Below are 21,892 nucleotides of genomic sequence, written 5' to 3' on the forward strand. Positions count from 1 at the left end.
TATTAGTAAAGAGTAGAATTTTGTGATTTATATTTGTCAGTTTCTTTGATATAATAATTTGTGTTGATTTTTAAACATTTCCTGTGAAAAACCTTAGCATCTGTAATGCCTCTGCAGAAGATGCATTCTTCATAAGTACTGCACAGTAAATCACAGGCAGTGTCCTCATTTTTTTCATAAAGGTTGTATGTGGTTTCCTTTTATTATGACACACGATAAATGTGGTATCGAAACACACTGTAATTTGTAAAAACTCTTGTACAAAAGTAGATAAGTAAATAAAAGAAGGTTTCAGAGTAGCAGCCGTGTTAGTCTGTATCCGCAAAAAGAAGAACAGGAGTACTTGTGGCACCTTAGAGACTAACAAATTTATTAGAGCATAAGCTTTCGTGGACTGGGCTGTAGTCCACGAAAGCTTATGCTCTAATAAATTTGTTAGTCTCTAAGGTGCCACAAGTACTCCTGTTCTTTTTAAATAAAAGAAGGAAGTTGAGAGCTTTGAGAAAAATAGAAAGGAGGTGAATGCAAGTTAAACTTTTTTTAATCAAAACTGATTTTATTGCATTTTGCTTAATTAAACCCCTCAGAAGTGTGTGAAACATTGTTATGGCTAAAAAATTGGTCATTTGTAAATCACAGGGACAAAGGGGCTCTACTGCAACTTTAAAGTTTCCATGCACGTAAATGTCAATAGAGTGCCTTCTCCATCATCAGCACTAAATTCACATTGATGCCTCTTTTCTTCTCTGTATTGATCCTTCCATGAGAACGTAGATTTGTATCTGTTAATTAATGCGTCCTGAAACAGCGTTTGTATTAATCAGGCAGATAAGAAAAATTGGATGCCTGCACCCTCATGACAACCGTAAAAGTGCTGGCCCTGATAAAATCGTGGATGGACCTCAATAAAAAAGTTCCTCCTTCCACTCAATAAACTAATCATCCTGCTTTTAATTATTCGGCAGAAAGATGTGTGGAGATTGGAGAATGTGTAAATCTATTTACTAACAGCAGTGTCTGGAAGGGAGAATAGGGCTGTCACAGGACGGTGCTGCAGGCTACATTCTCTGTCCATCTGCTACTGCAGAAAAACTGGTTCTTGAGAGAAGGGAAAGGAACAGAAACATGAAAGCTAATTGAAAGCATACATTCCTCCTTATGACTTTTCAAATGATTATTTCCTTTCCCTTTCCATCCTATTTATTTTAATCACAGATGTGGTGTTCTCTTTTTTCACCTCTTCAAGGTTTCTTCTTGTTTGCTATTTTTGTTGGATTTGTTTTGAAGGCAGGGAACTACAATTCTATCACTGTGCACAAAAGACAGTATGAGAAAATGAAAACGAGAGAGAGAGCAGCCAGTTTTGTGTTTCAGTTTTTATGGATGCTTGTTGCTTTAGATGCATTAATAAAAAAAAATGTAATAGGTTTGTTACTAATTTGTAGCAGACACCTGTGTACATTTGCCAGTTTGTTATATTCTTACTGAAATGTAAATCCAGACTTTCAAAACAGAAGGGAAATGCGTTTAAGTATAGTCGAATGACAAAGACTCTTCTTGCAGCAGGAACCCTGTCAAAGAACATGTAAGCAGCTCCATAAACAACTACATGAAAGCTTCAGACATGTCTTAAGACCCCCTTAAGAAAAGCTTGACTAATCCCCTTTGATGATTTTATTAAGTACTTGTGGTTGATGGTGCCAACTGGCAAACTACTACATTTCACCAACAGGCCAGGAAATCACTTCCTCTCCCATATTGTTCTGTAGCTCCTAATGTGATTGGGGATATTTGATATAATAAATTAACAGCTACTGTAAACAAGAGCTTGAAAAGGTAAGACAGTAAAGATACTTGCCCTTTGTGATCCTATTAGGAAAGAGAGCAGGAAAAAAAAGATGGCAAAACTTAAATTCATTAAGAGGCATTATTAAATTTTCTCTCTCCCTCTCAAAAATGATGGTGTGATTACTATTCACTTGGCACTTTAATGTGCCATCCTGTTATTTCAGCAACCGTAGTAGAGGCAGAAGCCATTACAGAAGTAATTAGCGTCTTTTCTGAAGAGGATAGGCCTTACTTCTCTTTCTGCTGAGGTTGAAGTTCAAAGCGCTCTTTGCTCATTGTGATAATCACCTTAATTCTATTAAGGCATAAAATCTTTCCTCTTAAAAAAGTTTTTTCGAAAACATGCTCCTTGGTTTAAAGGGGGCCTCTGAAGACATTAGTTCATTCTCTTTACAGCAGTGATGAACAGAACTAAGCTTCTGCTAATAAAAGCCCTTTGAACCTAGGTTTTTTATTATCTAGCTTGTTAGATGCCATCAGATCAGAGCCTCATAGCATTAGATTTTAGAATGTTTCTACTGAGAAGAGAAAGTGCAAACCATTTTACGTTGCTGTTATAACTCCTCAGAATTAATACAACTCCTACAGAAAATGCATACAAATTCAGGCTTGCTTCTAACTTTTACCTTGATTAGAAGCCCTTTAATTTTATGCTGATTGATCTTGCAGAGGGGGAGAGTGGAATCCATATATATTGATTCATAACTTACATAAAAACAAAACAAAAAGGGAAAGTTGTAATGCAGAGTTATGGTGCATTTGAACCTATTTAATATTTTTCCCCTGCCCTTCTTTGCTGTTTAGGATTCTCCACTTTGTCTCTGGCTGACCAGATGAGCCTTCTGCAGAGTGCTTGGATGGAGATTTTGATCCTGGGCGTAGTGTACCGATCACTTTCTTTTGAGGATGAGCTTGTCTATGCTGAAGATTATATTATGGATGAAGACCAGTCCAAATTAGCAGGCCTTCTTGACCTCAACAATGCCATCCTGCAGCTGGTAAAGAAATACAAGAGCATGAAGTTGGAGAAAGAAGAGTTTGTGACCCTCAAAGCTATAGCGCTTGCTAATTCAGGTTGGCAGTTTGTCATGATGGTTGCTACATTTTTTTCACATCACTTTTTTCCTTCCCATAGTATCTTCTGCATGGTTGTTCTAAACAATGTTTAGGAATAAGTAATTCTTAATTGGACCTTCAGTTTTTGTGGCTCTTATACGGAAAGGCTATAAACAAGGTAGTTCAAATTAAGGAAGTTCTTTACGGTTTTAAGCCATTGTGGAATATATTCCTAATGCAGTAAAGAATAATACACTGGATAATTTGGAAGGTATTACACAAGCAGAGATCCTTTCAAATGAATATAGACGTTTATTCTACTAAATCCATTTCATAATCCAGATAAGACTAATCATTTCACTTAAACTGAATAGAATGGATGGATGCATGACTATATGCATTATATGATTTCCTTGAATACAGCTATTAAATGTATTGGTAAGGTGAATCCAGAGTTGGTTGCAGGGGGGAAATTCCCATTCTCATCGTACAAGGGCTACGCTTTACCATATGAATCCTCTATTATTCTAGTAAAGTTTCACTAAAAGATATTACCTGTGAAGAAGGGGTTAAGAATTGCAGAAAGTATTTTTTTCTCTAAATTTGAATGTAAAAGTGCTGAAGCAGTGAACAGTGTCTGATAAGTAAAAATCGTTTGTGCTTTGTTGTTTTTCCTTTTGTCTCCCTAATGCTTTATTATGGTCTTAAGTCCCTTCTATCATTTGCATAAAGTTCAGGATAGATCCCTCTTTAATGACATGCCGATCATTAGATACCTGTGTGTCAATAACGTGCTCTGATGCTATGTACCATTGACAGTCACACCGTGCCCCTCCATCTGCTTTTGTTTTGACCCTATCTTTGAACTTTATCTTGGTTGCTGGCCAGTAGTTTTCCCTTTAATTACAAGAAGGAAACTGTCAATAAAATCTGTTAAATGGGATGCAATGAGTGGCTTGAATGGGCGGACGGCTATTTGTTCAAATTCTGCAGCATTCAAGGTATTGACAGTTTGTTTTCTGGGGCCATATGTGACGATCAATCTCAGGCTGGGCTCAGCCGCGCTGAAAAATGAAAAACCAGATTGCTTTTGCTTACTTGTGGATGACGACTTGTGATTTGGCGCGGTCCTAGTGAGATGAGACCTTCTGCCCAAATTGCCCCCCTGAGAGTCAGGACGCGTGACTGTTTTTAGAAATAATTTTTTAATTGATTTTGTAATTAACAGTTCATCTACAATATTGATGCATGAATCCTCAGACTGATAGGAGGGAAATTGTTTTCAACAATGAAGTTGTAATTTCCTATTTGTCTTTGTAATGTTATTTAGCATTTTTAATTGGAAATATAATTCAAAAAATGCAAAACCAAAACACCATTTGTTTCTTTATATAATATCCTCCATCCCCTTATTGAATCTTCTTAATTTGTATGTGTCCTTTTTATTTACCCTACACAGAATGGTTCTGGTATGCCATTCAGTGGTCAAAGTCTCTTTTTGGAAGATGATTTATTTTAGAGCAAGCTGAATATTGAGTTCAAAATACTTCATAGCTATAGGAAAGGTTTCCCCCAAGATTATATTCCAGGTGCAAAACACCAAAATTATGGTCATTTAGGGGTCTAAATTGAGAAGTTTTATTATTTTATTTATTTTTGCTATTTTATAATTCTTAGCCTGTTTGGTTAAGAAACATTTCTATAGGTTATTCAATAAAAAAGACATGATGGATAACTGCATAAGATATCATCCAAAAAGTTTAGTTATACATGCTACATATAGTGGACCAAATTCATCTGTAGCTTAAGTTACTCCAATTCCCATCAACTTCAATGGGAATTACATCCAGGGTAATGTGAACAAATATAGTGCAGTGTAACTTCAAAGCAAGTTAAAATGAAATCATTTCCTCTCCATATTTTAATAAAATTATATGTTGACTTGAAACTAAACTATTGTGAAAAGGATTTAAAATGCATATCAGCTACCTAATACCAATTTGGCTTTGTGTTAACGGTATTTATATTGTTAGTTACATTTTAGTTACTAAGGGCCCGAATCTTGATCCTAGAAGCTCTTTAGCATAGTAGTCCCACTGAACTTTTTACTTAAGAAAACACACATTGACATAAGCAGGAGTTTTATCTGAGCAGGAATTCAGGATTGGATTCTTCGGTATCATTTTCAGGAAAAGGTCAAACCAATCTCTAGTTTTAGTAGGTTGCACATGCAACTCAGGTAGTTAGATGTCAAACTTCTACCAATTGCTATCACACTAATTTGTAGGTGTGAATTGCACTTACAAAATTACAAGTCATTACAGAAAATCAAACCCTTAGTGTTTCGATTGCAAATTCTACTAAAAGTACAGTATAAGCTTTTTTCCTAGACAAAATAGAGTAGTTCAGTGTTACGTAACCATGACCTTGATTAGTGTAAATGCAACTATAATAGATATCCTAGAGTGAAATGCAATTCTAAGAATAATCATTTAATAATTTGGTTTTAAATACATTTTGTTGTTATCACCTCTTCTTTCTTCAAGCAATTCTAGTGTTATTCAGATATTTATTCTCCCAACTTAACATTAATGGACTCATATTATATATCTGTAGGGAAAAAAGATCAAGTACCACAAGGAATCTTACAGATTTCATATGTTTTTGGCTCATCTATCTTGTCTAAAAAGAATCCCAGGTTAACTCTAATGTAAATAATAGACAATAAGGGGTTTCTGACACAGTATCTGTATTTAGTGATTTATGATTCAACATCATACCATTTTCATTGCTGGTATTCAGAAGCAGAAAACAAATTTTGGATTGCCTTAACCTTGATTGGATTCTGTTTTTAGTAAATACCACAAGCTATTTGTGTGGATTGACAAATCTAAGTGTCATAAAATACCAAATCTTTCAATCTTAAATTCTCCTACAGTATATGCCATTGATACCATTAAAATTTCACCATTTTCCAACAGTTTCTGTAGAATGGTATCTAAGATACCACCATTATTTCCTATACTAAGAGCAGAGGGAAAAATTTATATTTCAGGTAGTGCTGTGTGGTAACTATTAGCAAGTTTTCACTTTTGAATGACCATTATAGTTCTGCTTCTACAATTCCCTAGAATCATACTATGTCTGTACTTCTCATTTAAAGAACAATCTTTTATAAGTATTGGTAAGAACAGAATGCATATAAAGTCTGGGAAGAGTCTATAGTTTATCTACATAACAGCATAAATGTTTTCACATTTTGTACACACAGTTCAGCATGTTTACAGTCATGATTTCAGTAATTCTTTTTTGACCTGCAGTGCTTGATATGACATTCATCTAAATTAACAGCTTAGTTTTCAACATCTGGCTTGATTCAATAATAATTAATGCACTCTTTATGCTTTAATACCAGAGAAGAGACTTACTATTAATGGTTGTCCTATCGATATCACTGTTCCCTTCCTTCCTTCCTTCCTTCCTTCCTTCCAAGCACACACAAAGACGGACAGGTACCTCAAAATGACTGCAAGAAAATTCCCTGTGTTCAACTGTACACTGCTCAGTGGAAACAATCTGGCACCAATGAGCACTTTGTTTACTCACATAGAAAAATAACTGTGAACATTTTCCAAAATATTCATGTTCCAATTAGTTTCTCAGATGTTAGGAGAGATGAAATGTTTGTATCGTGTTTGAGAGTGTATATACACAGAGTTACTTGTGCATACACATACACATAAAAGGTGACCATGTGGTAGCATGATGTGCTTTTGTGTATTGATTAATACCAAATAGAAAGATCCAGGAGAGCAGTTTTTTGGAATTGCTTAACCAGTAACAACCTCAACTAGACTGTACCTTCAGGTCAGACTTTTCCAGAACAGCTCAGCTCCCATTTAAGCACCAAAGTAAGTGGCCAGCTTTTCTAAAGAGTTCAGCAGGATTGAAAAGCTGGCCCTTATTTAGGTGCCTAAATGAGATTTGAGCCCTGAAAAATCTGAGCTCTGTTGAAAATTTGCCCCTATATCTCAGCACTGGGTGCATAGTTGCTCCATTTCAGAGGCAGCAGAGGGACCTTTTCTGCTCCCCATCATGATCACTGTTCTCCTACTTGATCTAGCTCTAAAGAAGAGCTCTTTTAATACACCCCACCCCAAAGAGAGAGAGAGAGAGAGAGAGAGAATCAGGGAGTCTGTTATACATCATAACACAGACAAATGTTGATATCAATGAAGTTACACACCCACTTATGCCAGTGGCAAATTTTGCTCATATCTAGGATTTAACTTGTCAAACTTTACCTTCACCTAAATTACATACTCTGAGCAGAGGCTTGTTAGTGTTAACTTTTACATGGGAACACTATTTAATTGGAAGAACAATATAAATTTCCTATTCCATTGAATCTATATCTTCTTTTATGCCCAATTTTGACACTAGCTATATGGTATACTGTAGCAGGCTATATCTAATTTCTAGTGATGCCATCTTTTGTAGTTGTATTTTGTTCATTGTATTATTATTTCCATTAATATTGAAATTAGTTTGGAGGAAACATATAAAATCTGTATTTATGTCATTGTTACTATACTAGTATTTCTTCTGCTAATAAAAATACCAAAATTTGTGGGACACCACTTTAAAAAACATATTGGAAATTGCTAGTATAGTAAGCGTTTCCTGATACATGAATGCCTTTTCTGCCTCCAGTTCATCTTCCATGTTCTCATCTCGGTGCCATTCACAATTTGTAGAGAAGATGTCCATGTTTGCCACCATTTGCTAGAATTTTGTTATTTAATAGACTTTTCTCTGGCACTTCAGTCTAGTGTCCGAGCACCTCGTGTATGTTAATGAGTTTTTCTTCATATCATTATGAAGTAGGCAGGCATTATCCCCATTTTACAGATTAGGAAACTGAGGTACAAAAAGGTGAAGTGGCTTGCCCAATCCTATGGCAGCACTGGGAATGGAACCCCGAGTTCCTTACTCCCAGTCCAATGCCTTCACTGGAAGAGACTATGATTCCTCTGCCAAGAGTCAGGTATATTGGCCAGGAAGCAAACCCAGATCAACTGACTACAAAGCAACGATATTAACCACAGTAGCAGAAATAGAAATGCTTATATTCACCCTATTTTTCCACTGGAGAGTACAAGGAACTCTCATTGGTTATTAAAACCATTATTTGTATCCTGCAGTGGAAGAATAGGACCCTTGATGTTATCCACGCAGCTTTGTCTTTTTTTTAATATCTTGTCCTATTACTCAGTCTTGCAATCACCCCTTCTCCGGACGCTTTGTATCTCTCCTTGGTAGATGTCCCGTCTACTTATTCATTGTCCTTACCCTGTGCTTCCTTTTGGAATGTAGGTAAAAGAAAAGACAATTTTCCCCCTTTTAAAATTTATTTTAATCCTAAACGTACTGTTTTTTCATGACACCATAAATCCGCACACACACCCTAATTACCATTAATTAAAGTATTTCTTGAATTCATTTTTACACTCTGTGTGTTACACTGTCACCATCTTTAAAATATTCTCTCCACTGTACATCAGGGGTACATCTATATGGGGATCAAAACCCTGCTGCGGCTGGCCCAGATCAGCTGACTTGAGCTCACGGGGCTTGGGATGTGGGGGTTAAACTAGGGTGACCAGATGTCCTGATTTTATAGGGACATTCCTGATTTGTGGGTCTTTTTCTTGTATAGGCTCCTATTATCCCCCGCACCCCTGTCCCGATTTTTCACACTTGCTGTCTGGTCACCCTAGGCTAGACATCGCTGTGTAGAAGTTCAGGGTCCCAGAACATGGGCTCCAGCCCAAGCCTGAAAGTCTACACAGCAATTTTTCAGCCGTGGAGCCTGAACCCCATGAGCCTGAGTCAGCGTTATCTGGGCCGCATGTAAACTGTCTTGAGAATTCAGCTTTCATGTCTCTACTTAAAAGTAGGCCAGATCAGTGCATTCCCGACTACCTCTGTGTTGATTGAAATTCTTTTTTCTCTCTGCTTGTTATACATGCCCTAGCTGTCCTTCGTTGGATACCAGAACTTCTTCATTTGTTTCTCTTTAATTTCCCTTGTATATTCTGGCTGATAAATTCTGCTTCCCAATGTTATAATCAGATATAATCCTATCTTCAGACCATTTTTGCCCAATCACTTTAGCTGCAGAAAGTATTCTACTTGTCTACATTCCTATATCCAGCCTCAGGCCTCAGACTCAGGAAATCATCTTTATTCAGGAAGGGTGCTTAATACTCAAAATTAAGCACAGGTTTAAATCCTAAATAAGGATGGATTGAAGCATGTGTTCAAGTGCTTTCCTAAGTCTTAATTATGAAGATTTTTATCAGAAGAGGCCAGATAAACAAACCAGGAATATAGTTTGTTTAATGATTATAAAGAATCTCTTTCAACTTTAAAAAAAAAACTTTCTTTTTTACATTTTTGGGGCTATATTACTTTTTTTGAGTAACAGTACTCATGAAATGAAATATAAATAATGCAGCGGGCAAGCACTTAGCAAAGTTTGCAAGTTTCCCCGTGCAACTCTATCATGCATTTCAGTCCCAACATGCAGTAATTTTTCAGTTTCAGAACAGCGCACCCCTAAGTAGACACTGCAAATTGTGGGGATTTGTGCAATATTGTTTTGGTTTATTAATTCCAGTTAGAGAAAAGAGTCAGGCCACCAAATTCATTTTATTTGAGACATAATCCAAATTTGGATTGTGCTATCTAGAGTTGCATTAAAAGCACTATAATTACTGTTCTACTTGTTCTTGATCTCATCAAATTCTGTCAGGATCTTACAACTGCTTAACTTGATTGTATCCATTTTTGACTTGTGAATTACTTATACAGAACCATCAGTATAGCCCGGTGGTTGCTTTCAGTCAAGTTTCTCCCCCTACTTGTTGATGTTTTCTTCTGTATTATGTCTTGTGAGCATCTGAACTTTTCTGCTCACTGCTGCATAATCCCTGTTGCTTTATTCATTCTACTATTTTCTTGCTTTAGATTGCCTCTATTTTTTGAAATGCAGAAATGCTTCATTTGAGGTCCATGTGTTTCATCTGGTCCATGTTTTCTTCCTAGTGATATTAAATACATAAACAGTACAAAGTATCATTTTAGAGTGGTCTCTTTCCCCTCATTTTAGGTTCATGCCAAACATTTGCTAGTTTCCATGCTCTGTGGTGTGTTTCGGATTATTCCTGGGTGACCAGATGTTTGTTTTCTGCATTTGAGATGGAACCTGAATTTTAAACAAGGTAGATGGTAATCTGAGTTGGTATCTGGATTTTGTAGTTTTTCTCAGGTGAGAGATCTAGTTTTCTCTCTTTTCTGCACAATGATATAATCAATCAAGTTTCCGTGGAGCTGATCAAAAGAGGTCCAATTGTATTGTCCCTTGCTGTGATGGGGAAACAAAGCATTTGCAAGGATAAGATGATTCTCAAAGCAGAGCTCAATGAGTCGATGTCCTAATTTGTTGATTTCACCTTCTTTCATTGCGACACTCTGATCAACAACCTCTTTCACCCCTTTAGCACTGAAATCTCTTGCTCTGAGTAGCACATAGTGTTTGATAGAGTACCAATGAGTTCCTGTGCCTGGCTGTACAAATCTTCACCCTCACCAATCTGTGCTGCTTTTTTGCAGGTCATTTAAGATCAAAATCTGCATACTTCTGAATGACAACACATCCTCATGTCCCTGTTTAATTTAATTGTTAACCTAGGCACTGGTTTGAAAGGATTTCACATCTGGGTGTAGATTTTTACCATTTCCCTTTGGAATGGTAATTGTAAGATGTTCAAGGGGGGGTCTACTAGGAAAATGATTTTTCTAATCTTATTTTCACAGGTTCATTTACCTGGCACAGGTAGAGTATTTAAAATGTTTATACTTAACATCTAACTATTTATTATGTTATCTGATATATTAAGCCTTTCTGGGTCTCTACATAGCCTCTGTGTTCCCTTAAATTATAATAGTTCTTATTGACCTCACCATCCCACTAGCATAGACAGGGTTTGTCAACGATAAATGAATCTGTTTCTGGATTCAGTTGTAGTTTCTGTATCTGCCACTTTATATTTATTGAAGATATTTCTTTTTACTTTTGCATGGCCAGTGCAACATTCTGGACCGTTTTCCTTATTTCCGGAAACAAATGCCAGCCTGATTAAGATCTACATTAATTTAATACCAGGAACGAGACATAGAGCCAAACAGCAAGGCTGGAACATGAAGAAGGATCTTAATCGAGATTAATATTTTCCTGAGCAGTCTGCCAGCTGAATCATGGTCTAATTAAATAGCACAGATTTAGTGAGTTTGCATTTAAGTGTTAGCAGACTCTAGGATGAGTAAAGCTGAAATGATTTTGCATCTTTTCTCTAAATGGGAAGTTAAATTATAGTAATTCAATTAAATCATTTTAAAATCTTTCAAGCTAAATCAAAGAATTTAAAGAAATCTTAATAGCTGTTTGTGAACATCTCTCGATACTATTTGTTCTCACCTCATTTCCTGTGACATACTTCTATATCTCCCAAGGCACAGCTGCCCAAACTCTGCCCATGAACCACTGGCTGTCTGCGGAGTACACGCAGGTGGTCCTTGGAGAGTTGGCTGGTCACTTTGTTTCCCACTGCCAAATTGATTTAAAAGACAGCAAAAAATACATTGCGACTATTACTTTTCCATGTAAGCAATTGCTCTGTGTACCCCAGGGATGCTATATGATCACCGATGGGAAAGGAGGGGAGCTGCAAGACAATCCCTCTCTTAAGATGTAGTCCACACTGTAAAAAAGTTTGAGAACCTGGGGTGTAACAGCTGTGTGATGTCACAGATTCTGATTTGCTTTCCACCTTCATTTTTTCTGTCTGTTTTTTTTTTTCTTCTCATAATCAAATTCAGTGTGAGGGAAAAAATGTACAGGCAGCATGCATTCATAAAGTCATATGGCCAGAATTTAATCTGAGCTGCACTGTTACAGATCTACAGGATCACCATTGATTTCAATGAAAGTCTTCCACTCCTCTGAGGAAAATATTACAAAACCCATATATCAATGCAGACTGCCACCCATCCCTTTGAAATTCAAACTTCACATCTGCTGCATAAAACAAAGAGCTACCCAGTTAGGAATAATCTGGACAATTTTGTAGAGGGTAGAAATTGGCAAACATTTAGTGCCAATTTCTAGAATGTTATTGCCTCTTTTTGCTCCTCTGTTGGCTGGAGAACAGACAGATTTGGCAAGCTGAATTTCTCTGACATGGAAGAGCTCTCAGCTGGCACAGAGCCAAAATACCCAGCTCCTACACTAGCCCCTAAGCATAGCCCTGGCAGAGGGCATGGTGGGGCATAGTCTGCACACACTGTGATTTAGCAATCCATGGTTAATAGACATTTCCTTGCGGACTGTTATTAGCCAGCAGAGTTTAGAGCAGCCCCCACATTGCTCTAAAACTCCATTAGGAATAGCCCAAACCCAACCAGAGAATCAGGGATCTGTAATTAGAAACTTGGCACAGCAGAGAACCTGGCTTTTGAAATGCAGTGTAAATGTTTGCAAAGAAATCACTTTAAATAGAGTCCAGTGGATGATCAAGAAGTGTTTGTTTATGAATGTTCAATTCAGTAGAGCACTCTATGTTTACACCAGTATAATTAAGATCAGAACCTGTGTGTGTGTGTGTGTGTGTGTGTGTGTGTGTTCTATACTCAGGGATTTACCTTTCATTGTCCCAGGTAAATAATATTAACTAACTGGTTCTATACTAATACTAAGAGGTGAAAGTTGAAGTTGTTACAAAAGTAGCAAAAAAGGCAGATTTGGGTGATAGGAACTGTGCTAAAATTTTACTGATTTTCCTTTTTAAATTTTTTAATCCTTTACTCCCTCCTTTATATACTTGATTTTTGTTTTTCCCTTTTAATTTTTTTAGACCTGACTACCTTGGTGCACGGTATCTAATCTCAGCAGTGTGTGCTTCTTAGGGCATGTATTCTCTGAGACCTAGAATTATTAAACATGTAAAACCCCCATAGGACTCCATTATGTGTAATTAACAGATAAACTGTCATCAGAATCAGTAATACGTGCTAAATGATCCAAACTTGTATATAATTGTCTGTTTCAGAGCAAGAGCTATAACTTTTTTTTTCAGTTTGCAGCTTTCTTTCAAGATGGAACATTAACCTTTCTTTGTTAACCTCTTATTTACCTGTGTTTGTCATGTTTTTTTCACACTGTCTTTTTAGTAAGAGGTGTATTTCCCATATGCTGAAATTATCTGAGAAAACATGAATTAGTAGGAAATTTGTATCTTATCTCTAGGATTGTACTTCAGGTTCCTGGGCCTAATCCTGTAATTGTTACTCACTTGAGTAACTTTTACTCAAACAAATAGTCCAATTAAAGCTAATGGAGCCACATGCTTCAACAAAAATTACTTTGATAGGTAAGAGTTGCAAAAATTAAACTCATGGCACACAACCTGATAGACTGTTATTTTCTGTAGGATAAAACTGACAAATCAGGTGCTGTGTCAGCCATCAGGTAGTGATGCTGCTTAATACAACAGAAGAAATAATTATATAAGTGTATTTTGGCTACAGGAAGAAGTTTCACTTAATCATTGTTCCATCTGAAAAAAGAGCTTTGCTAAATAGTCAAAAATTAAAATCAAAACTACAGTGCTATGAAAATGGGTTTTATATTGAATGGGCCTCTTGAGGAAATACTCTTATAATGCAATGGACTCACTACCCCACAATCAACCCTAGTGTAAGTTTGCACAACTTCACTGATTTCCTTGAGTGTGCACCCATCTGCCGTAGTGTTACATGTGGTCCATTCTCTAACTGAATAGGCAACAAGGCCACAATTTGATTGAGTTAACCCTCGTGATAAATAGTGTATAAGGCTGTGGTACTTTATCAAGCTCTCTTAAGATGATGCACCCATCTATGTGTTGGTAACTGGAGGGGAGTGCCAATGTCTACTCTTTCTTTCACCACACTTTTGACAACTGTCCTGGAGATCCAACTGGTCTCCCCATATAATCAAAGAATGCTTGCACACTAAGGCCTACCATACTTTGGGTTAGAAGCCCTGGCAACGCCACTCATTCTACCTTAGAGAGTTAGGGAGTGTCCCAGATCAACCTCCCATAAGTCCTCTGGTGATGGTGGTGTTGATACATGTTACAGAAGAAAAAACATTTCTTCCCCCCTTCATCTCCCATCTGCTGGGGAGCAAGGGAGAAAAAGTGGCTATTAGGTCCCTGTGCTAAGTATTGAGTTGCCTTAAGTTTCAATCCTGTTAGAAGATATAAGAAAGCAACTAAGAGCTAACACAGACAAAAAGAATGAGAAATTATTATTTTATTATTATTATGTAACAAATTTCATTTCAGAAACCATATCTAGGCAATTTAGGAGAATGACTTTTTGACTTCTAGGGAAGGATAATCAATTGCAAATGATGTACCCAATGCCTATCATTGCCCTCAAGATAACATATTAGGTTCTCTCAACTTTACATACTCTGAACCACTTCTTTCATGGACCACCTTCCCCTTCCCCTCACCCCAAAGCTCCCATTATTTATCTCTGACCTTTCCTGCGGTATTTATAGTTAAAGGAAATAGTCAGAGGATTAGGACTATAAATTTAAAATACACCCATTTTGTTGCAATGCTTTGGTTTCTTGATTACATCTCCTTGCTTTGTATCTGTGCTGTTTGGGACTTTACATTTGTTTGGACTGAATCTCCCTTTGTTGCCTGCAGCTTTCACTGCTCAAATCTTTCCAGGTCACTTGGCAGTTCAGTTTGGTTCCTCCTATGTGTTTTGATTAGATCTCCTATTCAAATCTGATAACAGCTGGCAAAGATAGATATAGAGTAGCCAGGCAAGATGCAGAGAGGCATTTGGTTTGTTGATTTTTTTAAAAGGTTTAATTGGCAGAAGTAACTCTATAGGATCCAAACTTTCTGGGCGGGCTACATCTAACAAGATATATCAGTGTTACAAGGCAGAGACCGCTCCAAGTGCCACCCGTATGTGTTCTGCAGACCACAGTTTGAGAACCACTTCATTAGAATCTATGTAAGGATGACTGGCTGAGAGGGAAATTTCCTTGCTAGCCCAAGAGGGAGGAAAGAAGTCGTCACATGCACACACACATCTTCTTTGTGTCAGCCAGTGCGACAGACCAATGGCTCTGTTTTTCTGATCAATGGCATCTCGGTCTGTAACCATGGAGATTGCCATGGATTGGTGCCACACTTTTTGAAGGGAGTCATTCTTGCAGACCTAGCAATATGGGCTGTGATTGAGAGGGGCTCTGCCCTTTCATTTCTATCATGTCTGTGTAGCTAGAAAATGACTGTATGAAATTATTTGTGTAGTTGAATAGATAGTTTTTAACTTTTTTTTTATATATACATAAACTTAGCACCTTTACAGATGGCAATTCCATGTGTATAATTACACAAGGAGACACAAATATTTTCCTGAAGGTCAATATAGAAATAAGTGGATAATTATCTAGCTTATCCCTAAAACAATATGGAAAATACAACGTAAATCCATGCAAATCCATCAATAATTATGGTACGGTTACTTACTACAGTGCAAGTTACAGTCTAGAGCCGTTACACTGTAATTCAACATTCTGGCACACTGAACTGAAAACTGATGTCGCTCTTTTGTTTTGTAGACTCAATGCACATAGAAGATGTTGAAGCAGTTCAGAAACTTCAAGATGTCTTACATGAGGCTCTACAGGATTACGAGGCTGGGCAGCATATGGAAGACCCACGCCGAGCTGGCAAGATGCTGATGACTCTCCCACTTCTGAGGCAAACCTCCACTAAGGCCGTGCAGCATTTCTACAACATCAAACTGGAAGGCAAAGTCCCCATGCACAAACTTTTTTTGGAAATGCTGGAGGCCAAGGTCTGACTAAAGCATCATGGGCCTTCCCATCATGCTCATTGAAAAAAAGGGAAAATAAACAGGATAATAATGGCAAAGAAACTTAGTGTTTAATTAAGGAAAAAAATGACTGCACTGATATTTAGCAGCAAGACTGTGAAGCAGCTTTCAACTCTTTTTTTCTGTGTCTATCTGATGCAGTTTTCCTTTTTCCTTTTCTCTGCTTTCCTTTTCTGTTCTTTTATTTCTTCCTTTTCCTTTTTTTCCCCCTTTGCTGCTGAACTTTTTAAAAGAGGTCTCTAATTGAAGAGAGATGGAAGCCAGGCCTGCCAAAGGATGGAAATCCATAATATGGATGCCAGTGAACTTATTATGAACTATAATGTCCCCAGTGACAAAGGAATCAAAGAAAGAACCATCATACCTTGCAGTACAGTACAACACGACGAACTGACTGAATGCAGTATTAGATTTCATAGGAGCAGTCTCTAATTAGACAACTAAGCAACGATGCATCGGCTGCTTCTTATCATTGCATTTTCCATCTAGATCAGTTACAGCCATTTGATTCCTTAATTGTTTTTTCAAGTCTTCCAGATATTTCTTAGGTTAGCTACAATGTAACTTTTTCAGGGAATAGTTTAAGCTTTATTCATTCATGCAATACTAAAGAGAGAGAAAAAATACTGCATTTTTGTGCTGGCTTGAACAATGATGAACAATAATGAAGGACAAATGAATCCTGAAGGAAGATTTTTTTAAATGTTTTGTTTCTTCTTACTAATGGAGATTTTTTTGTACCAGCTTTACCACTTTTCAGCCATTTATTAATGTGGGAATTTATCTTACTAAAGCAATAGTTGAAGGGAAGGTGCATATTATCACGGATGCAATTTATGTTGTGTGCCAGTCTGGTCCAAAACATCCAGTTTCTTAACATGAGCTCCAGTTTCTAACTAAATGTTCACTGACACAAAGGATTAGATTACACCTACAATATATCTGAGTAGTCTAATGTCAAGTACAAATCTATAAAGATGGTAAGAGAACGTGACTGTACAAATGTACAGTTGCTACATGATTTCTAACTGATTCAGTTGTAAATGAATGAGATACTGCCTGTTACTTGCAAAATTATAACATTCTCACACAAAGATCTGTGAACCAATACTAGCTTAGAGGCAATACGGCAAATGCCAATGTTTGCAAAATTAAGAAATCAGAGTAGTAGACTTCTGACCAAATTCAAGAATTTAACACTTCTACACTTTATTAATTTAGACTTTATTTTGTAAATTGCAATTTTTAACAAGTAGCTAAATCAATATATGTGCTTTTCAACCAGTATTGTCACAGCATGAAAGTCAGTCAGTTTCAAGACTGTTAAGAGGTGTAATCTAATGTATAAGCCAATTAGATGCCCCCAGAAAACTACAGTCGCTAAATAACCAATAAACAATAACCTCCATCAAATGCTATACCAATGTACCAGTGTTAGTAGCTGCTCCCTGTACTATGTGAACATCCTTATTCTATGTACACAGATGTAATTAAAATTGTAATCCTAACAAACAAAAGAAATGTAGTTCAGCTTTTCAGTGTTTCATGTTTGCTGTGCTTTTCTGAATTTTTATGTTGCATTCAAAGACTGTTGTCTTGTTCTTCTTGTGGTGTTTGGATTCTTGTGGTGTGTGCTTATAGACACAGGGTAGAATTAGAGACAATATTGGATGTACAATTCCTCAGGAGAATACAGTAGTATATTCTATTCCTTACTGGTAATAAGGTTCTTCCTAGTAATAATTAAGAGATCAAAACTCCAAACAAGTACTCATTATGAACAGATACACATTGAAATCATAATATTTTCAAAACAAGGGATAATTTCTGTAATAGTTTATTATAGAATACCAATGTATAGCTTAGAAATAAAACTTTGAATATTTCAAGATTATAGATAAGTCTAATTTTTAAATGCTGTAAATATAGCTTTTATTCAATCATCTCTCAGATGTTGTTATTAACTCGCTCTGTGTTGTTGCAAAACTTTTTTGGTGCGGACAAGTTTCCAAAACTATTGCTACTTTGTGTGCTTTAAACAAATACAGTAGGCTGATGGTGCATCAGCCTTGTGCTAGAAAATACTGTGTATCTATCATTAGCTATATGGGACTATATTGTAGATTGTGTTTTCTCAGTAGAGAAGTGACTGTAGTGTGATTCTAGATAAATCATCATTAGCAATTCATTCAGATGGTCAATAACTTGAAATTTATAGCTGTGATAGGAGTTCAGAAATTGGCACATCCCTTTTAAAAATGACAAAAAAAAATACAACTCCTGGGAAAAAAGGTGCTGATTCTATAAGATTATTTATATATGTAAGAGTGCAAAAATAAAAAAGTTTATTTTCCAGATAGTTTGTGCAGGGTTTAAGTTACTACTGTTCAATTACAGTATATATATATAAATATATAATATAAATATTGTTTTTGCTGTATCACATTAAAGAACTTGGGCTTCAGGGTCAAAAGCCAATCAACTACAATACAAAAACACACAAAAAATGGAGATGTGTTAAAGGCACACGGTGCAAACATTAGTTTTCATTTTTAGTAATTTTTTAGAGCTGCAAAAGAACAAGTATCTCAAGACTGTAAAAACTTTAACCGAAATATGGCTAAAAGAACTGCACAGGCTTTATAATAATGTTCATCCTAAACCTAGCTGGAGGAGAGTTCTTTCAAGACCACTTACTTAATGTGAAGTGTTGGGAAAATTTCAAAAGGTGTCTGTTTAGCCATAATGATTTAATTTCTATTTTTTGCTTCATTTTTTTATTTTTTTCTTATTTAAAGCAATATGATTGTGTGACTCCCAGAAGTTACACATTTGTTTCAATCAGATCAGATTGTTGTATTTATTCCACTATTTTGCATTTAAATGATAACATAAAAAAGATATAAAAAATTAAAACTGCTATTTTTCTTATAGAAGAGAAAATGGGTGTTGGTGATTGTATTTTAATTATTTAAGCGTCTCTGTTTACCTGCCTAGGAAAACATTTTATGGCAATCGTATCGTGCAAAGATCGCAAAAGGACAAAAAAAATTAAACTGCTTATAATAATCCAGGAGTTGCATAATAGCCAGTAGTAAAATAACCATGTCAATAGCTGTAGATGGGCTTCACATCTGTAAAGCAATCAACTGTATATTTTTGTGATGTGTATCATACCGTGTGCTCCAACCAATGTCCATTTGTGTAAATGTATTTATTTTATATTGTATATATTGTTAAATGCAAAAAGGAGATATGATTCTGTAACTCCAATCAGTTCAGATGTGTAACTCAAATTATTATGCCTTTCAGGATGATGGTAGAGCAATATTAAACAAGCTTCCACTTTTGATTGCTTTTATTTTATTTTTTGTGTTGTGGTTTTGTTTTTTTGTTTTTCGTTTTTGTTATAAGAGGGAAACAAATCAATAAGCATTACCTTTTGTTACTTCCATTCAAAGAGTAGCAAGCATTATCCCTTTTCCCTTAAAGTAGAGTACAAGCATAAATAAATGCTATATAAAGCCTTGTCAAAATGAATTCCAGTGTGATACAAGACATTTTGCATACTCTTAAATATGCAAAATGTCTCATAGCACATTAGAATTCATTCTGACAAGCCTTTATATAGCACTTATTTAATCTTAAAGCATCTCCCCATCAACCTGCATTACTCAAAAATCATTGCCTCTCTGTCAATGTCATAAAAGAAAACTTTCCCACTATTTTAAGATCATATTAATACCATCTAGAAGCACTTATTTGATTTCTCCATCAACAACTAAATCCATCATTCATTTCCTATGGATGGGGGACTCCTTTTACATGTTCTGGGTTTGTTTGTTTATTTGTTTGTTTAAAAAATATATTATTTGAACCAGCTTTTATGAATGGAAGTAAATAGTCATGGGAGCAATAATATAGATTAGTGTTAATAAAGAGTTCTGATAAGTCTTCAAGATCCAAAGGGGTTAAACAGCTTGGTTTAAAACTGACAGTAAATAGCCTCTCAGCCTTTTACAGTCTGAAAGGTTATAGCCCTTATTGCACAGGGTCAACCTGTGTTTCCTGTGGACCCTTCTGGAGCCATCACAGAAGTGCTAATGTGTGCTTTTCTTGCTTTTTAGCCTATCTTCTTGATAGTATTTTGTCATTGTATGTGCCCAACATATTTCTCACCTTCAGTGCTGGCCATTCTCTGGAGACTTTGGCTGATGACACAAAGGCTACTAAACTGAATGGTATTCAGGGACAAGAATTGTTTCAGCCATTAAGACAAGCTATCAGGATAGTTCTTGGTATTTTTGTATTGTGCAATCTTTTAAGAAGTAATATGCCATTGAAAGACATGGGAAGGGGGAAATGGTACCTTCTACATTTTAACAATTCTAGGAAATTTCTCCTTGAATAAAGGAATGACAGAAAGAAATCAAAATATTTTTAAGGGTGACCCAGTATATAAAACTTTTCCTGGTTTGGCTTTTATTATTTTATTGTTTAGTTATTACACACTTCAGGAGTATAATGCATCATCACAGCCTAAAATGGAGAGACGCACTGTTTATAAAATATCACTCTAAAAAAATCAAAGCGAACTGTAATTTGCCATGTGTAAACAACATGCCACTCTCAGACTTGCAGATGCTCCAGATTTGAACAAAATGTAATTGTATCTATTCATTGGCTTGAAATATTTGACTGTGAACATTTCCACATACAGTTATAATCATAATTAGCACTTCTATACCCCCTTTCAGCTAAGGATCTCAGAACACTTCACAAGCATTGATCGAGCCTCACACTTTCCCGGAAAGGGGAAAAATGGGGTATATACCTTTCAGAGACCATTTCACACAACTGAAATGCAGCCACTTCTGGGGTGCACCATGGCAAACGTTTAACAGCAAATAACAACATTACACAGCAGTTTAGTTGAGGAAGTGGACAGCTATCCAATTGAAATATTTTAAGTAGGCAGAAATATTTTTGTAAGTACCCATGGGGAAATTGGCCAAGACATATTAACAACTCTTAACTGTGAAAATAGCCCCTGGAAGTTTTCAGAGGAAAAGTGGTCAGGATCTTGGTTTTTAAATCTCATCCAACAGGTGTTATCTCCACCAGCACAGTAGCCACTGCTAAAATGCAAAGGGTTCAGTACCAATTCTGGAGAAAAAAAATGCTACTATCAAGTACACTACTGAATGACGCTCTATTTCTGATAGCATCTTGGTTTTCCTTGGAAACTCCCCTCCAAGTAATAGCCTGCCTCTTCTTAGCTTTTTATGATCTCATGGATTCACAGTACAAGGTGATATGGAACACCACCAAATAAGTAGCCTATAGTCTCTCTATATGGTCCTTCTGTACAAAAGAAAATCATGTAACAATCAATAGTTACATTATACATGCACTTATGTATGTTTGTTTAGTATGTGGTACTATTGTTATGGAAATACTAGTACCGATTAAATAGATGTAGGAAAAGAATGGCTTCCTAAAGATAACAAACATAAGGAAATATGGTGTAGATAGGGACAAAAATACATGATTCATAAATCTTCTTTTTAGGTGCTACCCAGCTGTCTCTTCTGGTAATGCCCCATATAAGATATTTTCTTAGAGGCTTTTGCTGCAGAATATCAAACCACTCCTTAATTTTTCACTTAACCCGTGTTGGCTCTTCAGACTAAACTAAAGAATGGCACAATTTTAATCTGTTCTCTGAATTCTAAATCAATTTTTGACTACCCCTGTTTATTTTCCTTATCAGCTTTTTCACTTGCACCTTTACTTTACTTTGCATTAGGTCTCTCTAGTGTATTGTAGTTCTCTTTGATTTCACATGGCTCTTTGTTAATTACTATATCCTTGTTATATAGTCTGGCTGCAGTAGCTACATCACATAGCGTGTGTTTTTTCCTGTCTGATAAGATGTTGATTTTATGTGTCC

At 36.2% G+C, this 21,892-nt stretch overlaps 1 protein-coding gene across 17 annotated transcripts in view; it reads left to right on the forward strand.

Annotated features, from left to right (window-relative positions):
• ESRRG (estrogen related receptor gamma) overlaps positions 1–18,978 on the forward strand; it is a 471,624-nt gene extending 452,646 nt beyond the window's left edge. For all 17 annotated transcript variants that reach the window (XM_065589437.1, XM_065589438.1, XM_042850200.2 and 14 more), the window contains 2 exons: positions 2,653–2,922; positions 15,662–18,978. In XM_065589437.1, coding sequence (XP_065445509.1) covers positions 2,653–2,922; positions 15,662–15,906 — 515 coding nt within the window. In that variant the 3' untranslated portion in view covers positions 15,907–18,978. The remainder of the gene's footprint in view (positions 1–2,652; positions 2,923–15,661) is intronic.
• The last annotated feature ends 2,914 nt before the right edge of the window (positions 18,979–21,892 follow it).

Source organism: Chrysemys picta, chromosome 3 (genome assembly GCF_011386835.1).
Source record: "Chrysemys picta bellii isolate R12L10 chromosome 3, ASM1138683v2, whole genome shotgun sequence".
Lineage (NCBI taxonomy): Eukaryota > Metazoa > Chordata > Testudines > Emydidae > Chrysemys > Chrysemys picta.